This window comes from Egretta garzetta, unplaced genomic scaffold, assembly GCF_000687185.1.
Source record: "Egretta garzetta isolate BGI_Z169 unplaced genomic scaffold, ASM68718v1 scaffold354, whole genome shotgun sequence".
NCBI classification, from domain to species: Eukaryota; Metazoa; Chordata; class Aves; order Pelecaniformes; family Ardeidae; genus Egretta; species Egretta garzetta.
In genome coordinates, this window is record NW_009259593.1 from 1,308,218 (window position 1) to 1,315,942 (window position 7,725).

The 7,725-nt window shown below is 40.3% G+C and overlaps 1 protein-coding gene across 1 annotated transcript in view; it reads left to right on the forward strand.

Annotated features, from left to right (window-relative positions):
* Positions 1–7,132, forward strand: part of SHCBP1 (SHC binding and spindle associated 1) — a 15,519-nt gene extending 8,387 nt beyond the window's left edge. Inside the window, exons 8-12 of the mRNA XM_035893597.1 lie at positions 2,483–2,614; positions 4,552–4,670; positions 5,419–5,505; positions 5,849–5,990; positions 6,719–7,132. Of these exons, the coding sequence (XP_035749490.1) occupies positions 2,483–2,614; positions 4,552–4,670; positions 5,419–5,505; positions 5,849–5,990; positions 6,719–7,041 (803 nt within the window). The 3' untranslated portion in view covers positions 7,042–7,132. The remainder of the gene's footprint in view (positions 1–2,482; positions 2,615–4,551; positions 4,671–5,418; positions 5,506–5,848; positions 5,991–6,718) is intronic.
* Positions 7,133–7,725: the final 593 nt, after the last annotated feature.

Here is a 7,725-nt window from a genome sequence, read left to right on the forward strand (position 1 = left end):
CATGTCAAGGTGGGGGGAGGTGGGGCTACCAATGGGAATCTGCGTTATGTGAAGCACATAGGTTGAGGAGGGAGCTGTTGATTCAATGTATGTATCTATTCTGTAGAAATGGACATAGCATATGTGATTCCACTATTCTTGCAAAATACTTATGTTTGAAATACTTCTGCCTTGTCTAGGATATGTTGCTATCTCTTCCTCAATTCTTGATTTCTCAGTGTAATTCCTCTGCTTTAGGCATGCACACTCTGTTGCAGTGTAATAGCCTGTATATCACTGGGGCCTTTGCAGCTCTTCAGATACTTATTTAGCTACATTTTTATCTTGTCAAAACTTCTTAATGGGAAGAAGGCTGGGAGTTTAATTTCCTGCTCTGGAGTTTGTTTTTCTTGCTGCCCTTGTTTTATGAGTGTCGTTTTCTTTCTCACCCTTCTCATGTGTATGTTTGATTTATATAGATATGCGTGCCGATAGACAATGCACCTGCAGGATAAATGACCTCCAAGTGCTTTATTTATCTGCAAGAATGACATTGTTCTAAAATTGTGTGGGGTGGTATTTATTGCTTTTCTAGCTTTGAGGAAACAGTAATACAAATGGTGCAATAGCACACCTATTAAAGGATGAGCTGCTCTATTTTAAGGAGCAAGGCATATGAATATACATCTTTAGTATGAACCACTCTGAATAAAGAGTACGTGTCAGGGTATTTAATCTTCTTATACGGACTCCTGTTAGAGAAGTTTTTATAGCAATAGTAGCAGCTGAAAACGTTTGAAGTAGGAGCATCAAGAAAAATTTTGCTGGCACTAATCTGAGCAGCTGGCCGTTTTGGTGGCTTTCTTGGGATGAAGGGGTGACTCATCAAAGATATAATGTCACTTTGCTTAGTAGAGCTTTTCTTTTTTTTCCAGCTGCTGTGCAAGTCAGTACTAAGGTTGAAAGTATGAGGATTAGTCAGACAGGGATAAATAAAAACTTACAAGAACTAAATAAGGGTAAAGCAGTAGCAGCTGTAGGAAATCATGGTTGACAAGAATGTGTAGCAAAGGTGCCTCAGAACTTCCCTTGTGCTTGTACAGTAGTTGAACCTGGAGTGCGAGCCCATCTAATATCTGTGATCAGTGTTACTGGATGACAGTTGCCTTTAGCTTCTGCGGAATCGCTTAGCTTATAGGCAGGGTCTACAGCTGTGACCACACTGTGTATTGAACACCACCTGACATCAGGTGACCCTTTCCTTCTCTATTCCCTGTCTCGTCACTGGCTTCCTTCTAGCAGCTAGAGCTGCTGCTTCAGAGGCAAAGCGTAAAGCAAGCTAAAACCGTGGTCAGAAAAACTGCAGGTAGTCTGTAGGACTAAAACTCTTGCCTTGGATAATAACCTTTTCTGTAGTGGTGTGAAGTTAAACTAAATCTGCCACTTGCTGTCCCATGGTGCTCTCTTTTTGTGTACTGGAAGTAAACTGGCCCATGCCACCTCTTCCTCAAGGGTGACCATAAATCAGTAGCAGTGGGAAAAGATTTCTAGCTAGTATAGTGTGTTGAAGTATCAATCACTTAACTTTGCATTAAATCTGCTGTCTTTAAAACTTTCTGCCAACACTTGTTCAAAGGGTTTTTTCTTTTTTTAACCTTTCTACTTGCACATTACAGTATTTATTTATGTACTTGGTTAAAAGCTAGCATCTTGCTCAGGCACTTCTTATCTGAGTTTGTGTGTGCTTTCAGAAAATGATAGGACTTGTGCTGCTTTAATAGACGTTGCATTATGGCTTTCCTTATCATGATTCTTGTCAGTGACAAACAATAAAAGCTTTACATGCTCATAAATTTCCCTGTAAGTGGTTGAATGCTGACAACTGTGGATGGCTTAGTAAATCAATGTTGGCATATGCTTGTGAAAGTTTCTTTTTAATCTGAATTAATCTGGAAGCCCATGTAACACAGGAACATTAAATTTTGACCCAAGTTTCATTTAAATAGGGAAGTTGAGTGAAGCTTACTAACAACATGAAGTCCTTTGCATTTGCTTCCTTGTATTGTGGTGGTGCCTGCTTTTTCCCTCGTGATCTTTGGAACCTCTGCTCTCTCTAGTGAACTTCTGTACTTGGAAAGCAGACTGCAGGTGCCTGTGTGTCCTTGGTTACTGCATCTCCCTTCTCTGTTGTAACTTCTGGGAGTGAGAAGGTTGGCCTTGGCAAATGTGAGCTCAGCTACCCTTCTGTTCAACTGCCTAAAATAACCTTGCTTTTTATTGCGTGTCATTCAAGTAAGGTAACTTTTGAGTTTGGTTTTGAGTGCCTCTACCTTGGTACAGAAGGGATGTAAGGTGTAGCCTGGCCACTGGTTGGAAAATCCTATTCAGGATATTAGATCTCAAGTTTTAAACCTCCATATTTAATTTAAATGTCTGTTATTTACTAAGAACCTGGCTGTTACTAGTTATTCATCAAACTTGGGTCTTTCTCCTCTGCTTTAAGGCTATGGCCTGCCAGACGATATTGTAATAGAAAAACGAGGTAAAGGAGACAACTTTGTTGACTGTACAGGAGCCAACATAAGGATCTCCAGTTTGAAGTTAGTGCAACATGATGCTGTGGAGGGGATTTTAAGTAAGTATAAAAGCATATTGACCTTTTTGTGAATCTTTCATAATTTACTGTTAGAATTAAAGCTGGGACCCAGCATTAGAATTTATTAGTTTTATCATAGAATCACTTTGGTTGGAAAAGACCTTTGAGATCATCAAGTCCAACCTTTAACCTAACCCTGCCATCCCACCACTAAACCATGTCCCTTAGCACCTCATCTATCCTTCTTTTAAATACCTTCAGGGAGGAGGACTCGACCACCTCCCTGGGCAGACCATTCCAGAGCCTGACAACCCTTTTGGTGAAGAAGTTTTTCCTAATGTCTAGCCTAAACCTGCCCTGGCGCAGCTTCAAACCATTCCCCCTTGTCCTATCATCTGTTACCAGGGAGAACAACCCCAACTCACTACAGCCTCCTTTCAGGCAGGTGTAGAGGGTGATCAGGTCTCCCCTCAGCCTCCTCTTCTCCAGACTAAATAACCCCAGTTCCCTCAGCCGCTCCTCGTATGACTTGTGTTCCAGACCCCTCACCAGCTTGGTTGCTCTCCTCTGGACCTGTTCCAGCAATGCAATGTCTTTCTTGTAGTGAGGGGCCCAAAACTGAACACCGTATTCAAGGTGCGGCCTCACCAGCACCGAGTACAGGGGGACGATCACCTCCCGACTCAAGCCTGTAGCGCTGCATGGGGTTGTTGTGACCAAAGTGCAGGACCCGGCACTTGGCCTTGTTGAACCTCATACAATTGGCCTTGGCCCATCGATCCAGCCTGTCCAGGTCTCTCTGCAGAGCCCTCCTCCCCTCAAGCAGATCAACACTGCCACCCAGTATGGTGTCGTCTGCAAATTTACTGAGTTTTAACAAAATGTTGTAGGTACAGGTATAAATATCACAGAATCACAAGGGTTGGAAGGGACCTCGGGAGATCATCTAGTCCAACCCCCCCGCTAAAGCAGGTTCTCCTAGAGCATGTTACACAAGACTTCGTCCAGGTGGGCTTTGAATATCTCCAGAGAAGGAGACTCTACAACCTCCCTGGGCAGCCTGTTCCAGCACTCTGTCACCTTTAGAGTAAAGAAGTTTTTCCTCATATTGAACTGAAACCTCTTATGTTTCAGTTTGTACCCATTGCCCCTTGTTCTGTCGATGGACACCACTGCAAAGGCATTCCCTTTTTTTTTTAACTTGCTTATAATGTGAACATCAGAATAACTTCTACACTTTGTACTTTCAAGCTACTGTGGCTCTTGTGTTTTATTCTTATACTTGGATAGGATCATTTGACTTGATTATTTTTCTGCTGTTAAGGCATCCTGACTGACTGCTATAGAGCCTACGTCAGGCTACTTGGAAAAGGTACTAATTCCTTTTTCCCCAGAAGAACCCCCATGGCAATATTCAGCTGTAATTGAACCCCCCTAGCTCTCCACTGAGGAATGCCATGGGCTGTAGAAGTAGCATAGAATTTTCCTGACAGCACATTCAAAGTGAGGTTCAAATAATCCTAAGTTGTACCCAATGAGTTTATTGGCTATGGCCTTCTGTCTTTGCAGAAGGTGCTAGTTAATATTTTGCCTCAACAGACAGTTGGTTTTATACATGTTATACAGGTGTTAATAAACATTTTACCTGTATTTAATCTCTGATTAATTCAAAAGTCTCTTAGGAATGTAATGACAAGAATAGTTTCTGTCACTTTCAAAAAAAAAAAAAAAGCCAGAAAACCTCTAGGAGAAATCTTTGAATAGCGCTTCCTTGCAGCAGCGATCCCTTCCATGCTAGAAAAATAGCACTAGTTCAAACCACGCGTGAGCAAATCAGTAAAATTAGCCTGAAGTGGATAAAATTAAAATAGTAATTTTATCACACTGCAAAATTGCTACAAGTCCACCTGTCTGTAGGAGGGGTTTGTCTTTGCATAACTGGTTCATTTAACAATATTTGTTTTCTGTGCATGTAGATGTCCATCATGGGAAAACCACCCTGGAGAATTGTGTGCTACAATGCGAAACTACAGGCATAACAATACGAACATCAGCTGAGCTATTAATGAAAAACTCAGATCTGTATGGTGCCAAGGTACAAACAAATTCTTAACTCTGGCTTATTTTCTAAATTAAAATAAAGGTTTCTGCTTGGAAATAACACAGTAACAGAGTGACTTCTGTTGTTCTTCAGAGAACATTTACAAATTCATTTTGGACAGCTGCATGTTACTGAGTTTAAGAGATTGGTCCCAGGGGTCTTGTAGCCTTCAATAGTATCCAATGGAGTGTCTCATGCTGATTTGTGTATGATGGTATGAAAATGATGTAGTAACAGGGGACATCTGTGAAATAATTGTCACTGCATTGCTGGATTGATTCATGTCCTGCAATACTTTTAAAGTGATTTTCTGTTTTCTCTACCTATAAATAATTTTCTCATTAAACCTTGTATTTGTTCTGCAAATAAAATGCCCCTCTTGGACACCTTGTCCATCGATTCTTACAGAAAGATGATAAATACATAATTGAGCTCTGATTAGGACATTTTGAAGAATGATGGGGCTTTGAGGTGGATGACTAAAGAACAAAAAAGTAATGCAAGGCTGTGCAGTTACTCTTTACCAGAGCTTTTTGCACTAGTGGCAATAATATTACCTGTGGGGCTTCAACCTTGGGTATTGCTGCCTAAGTTGGTTAGCAAAGCCGTGAAGCTGGAGTGGTAACACAATTTTGCGTTGTGCAAACTGGTAGATGAGCACAAAGATACACAATGGAGTTGTCAAGTTAAATTGGAAATGTGCCAGAACTATTTGTAAACTGCCATCAATTTTATCCTGTAGGGTGCTGGTGTGGAAATATATCCAGGTAGTACGTGCACCCTGTTAGACAACGGCATACACCACTGCAAGGAGGGAATACTTATAAAGGTCAGTTCAAGACAGAATGTACTTGTTTTTCAAAAGCTTATAGCTGCTAGAATAAATGCAACTAATTTGTGTTTAGGTTGGCTTAAAACCTTGCTGCCTTACGGTAGGACTCTTGTGGCACGTATGATGATGATGGTACTTGTTTGCCTTGGGCTGGCCCACCAAAGCAGTATACTTGTTTTATTTCTTATCTGCCGGAAAGAAAATGCCTTTTGCAATGTCACTCGCATAGGCAAATAATAAAATTCTAGCCAACACATAGAACTGCTTGTACCTAATATTGGAATATTTTGCATCCCTTTAGCTGGACATAACATGTTGCATTTCTATTTCTTTGCTGTAGAACTTTTTAGATGAACATTATGACATCCCCAAGATAACCATGGTCAATAATATGATCCATAATAATGAAGGATATGGTGTGGTCCTGGTTAGACCAACAATGCCCTCTGATGTAAAGGATGCTTCAGCAGACAGAACAAAAGGTATTTTTCTCTTCCTAGAAGAAACTTCTAGAACTAGTAGATCTAGTATACCTAGGTTTTTGGATTGCATAATTCATAATCAAGTCCGTTAAATTTTCTAATAATGTCTAGTTTTATTTAGCTGAAATAAATCTTCATAACTCTCAGAGCACTGGAATTTCCTAGAGGATGAACTTGCTGCAGAGAAATACTGTGAATGTGCACTTCCATTACGTACCTAATTTGTGCTCCTTACTAAGCAGAGCTTGTATGACTGATGGCCTCCTTGGTGCATAAAGAAACAAGACTGCAACCAGCAAGAAAGCAGATATGGCTTCTCTTACAGCTTTTCTGGTTCATGATAATTCTTTGCTCGTTTTTTCTTTCATGCGTTAAAGCTGAGATGTGCTCCCAGCACAGAACTTTCTCTGCCGTAAATAAAATGTGACAACTGTATTTCTCATGTCTTATTCAAGAAGAACTGTCACAAAGTGCAATGTGTAAACCCACTGTAATTTTCTCTAGTATCGCTATCACTTGGCAACTTGAAATCATCTCAAGAAGAAACCTTTTCCTTAAGCGTCTTACACTGTATTTGCAATATGTGGCTGTCACTAAGTAGTTATCCAAAAAATGAGTGGGATGAGGTGAAAATGCTAAGCCTGAAGAAAATTTAATTCCAGGAGTTTTAAATGATTTGGCTGTCTTGCATGATTGTTGATGACATTCTTCTTGTTTTCCTGACTTAGGGAATACACAGCCTACCCAGTCAGGTGATGGGACAGCCTGTGTAGAGGGCCTCAGGCAACAAGAGCGACCTGAATGTGTAACTGATGAGCTGGAGTTTTATGAGCAAGCTGAGATTTCTGAACAAACTGAAGGCAACTATGAAATTGCAAATGAACTCGGGGCTACTTCTGCAAAGAAAAGCCAGATGCACAAGAAAAGGCTGAGTGAACTGGGAATCACAGAAGCTGATGACAACTTAATGTCACAAGAAATGTTTGTTTCTATTGTGGGCAATCAGTTCAAATGGAATGGGAAAGGAAGCTTTGGTACCTTTCTTTTCTGACTCTCCTGACTCCTAATGGCATTGCAATAAGAGATTTGCACAAGCTATTTTCACTGCTGCTTTCCAAGGAGCTAACTTGTTCCATTAGCTTTCCATAATGTTACTAAAATGTGACAAATATTTATTAATAGTATATATATTGCATGTGGAAACTTTGCTTCCTTGCTGCAAGTATGGATAACGTGGTAGAAAACAGAACCCTAGCATGGTGACTGTGCATGTATTCTGCTAATTCTTGTGCTGCTGCTTTGCTGGCACTCTGATGAATTTTTTTAGTGTATTTATTTAACTTCTTATTGTAGAAGAAAAAAAAAAAACTTCAAAGAAAGAAGATATAGATAGGGTTCATCATGAAAGAGTGGACAACAAATATGCAACCAGAGGTACATCTTCCTCCATTTTTTTAAAAGTGTCATTAGTCTGCAGCTGCCTCCTGTAAGAGACTGACATACTTTTTAATTTTTTACATTGAACAGAACCTAGTGAAATGCTCTTCCTTAGGAATGTAGTGGCTGGCTGCCATGTTTCATGCTTGAAGGATTTTCTAGAAAACTTAGCATTTGAAAGGGTAGCATCATTCAGTCTTCTGTGGCTTTCTGTGCCCAGCTCTTTACTTCCAACAGTGCCTGTGCACCTTTTCCTTAGGGAGGACAGCATTTAACTAAACTCCATTCATCTGAATAG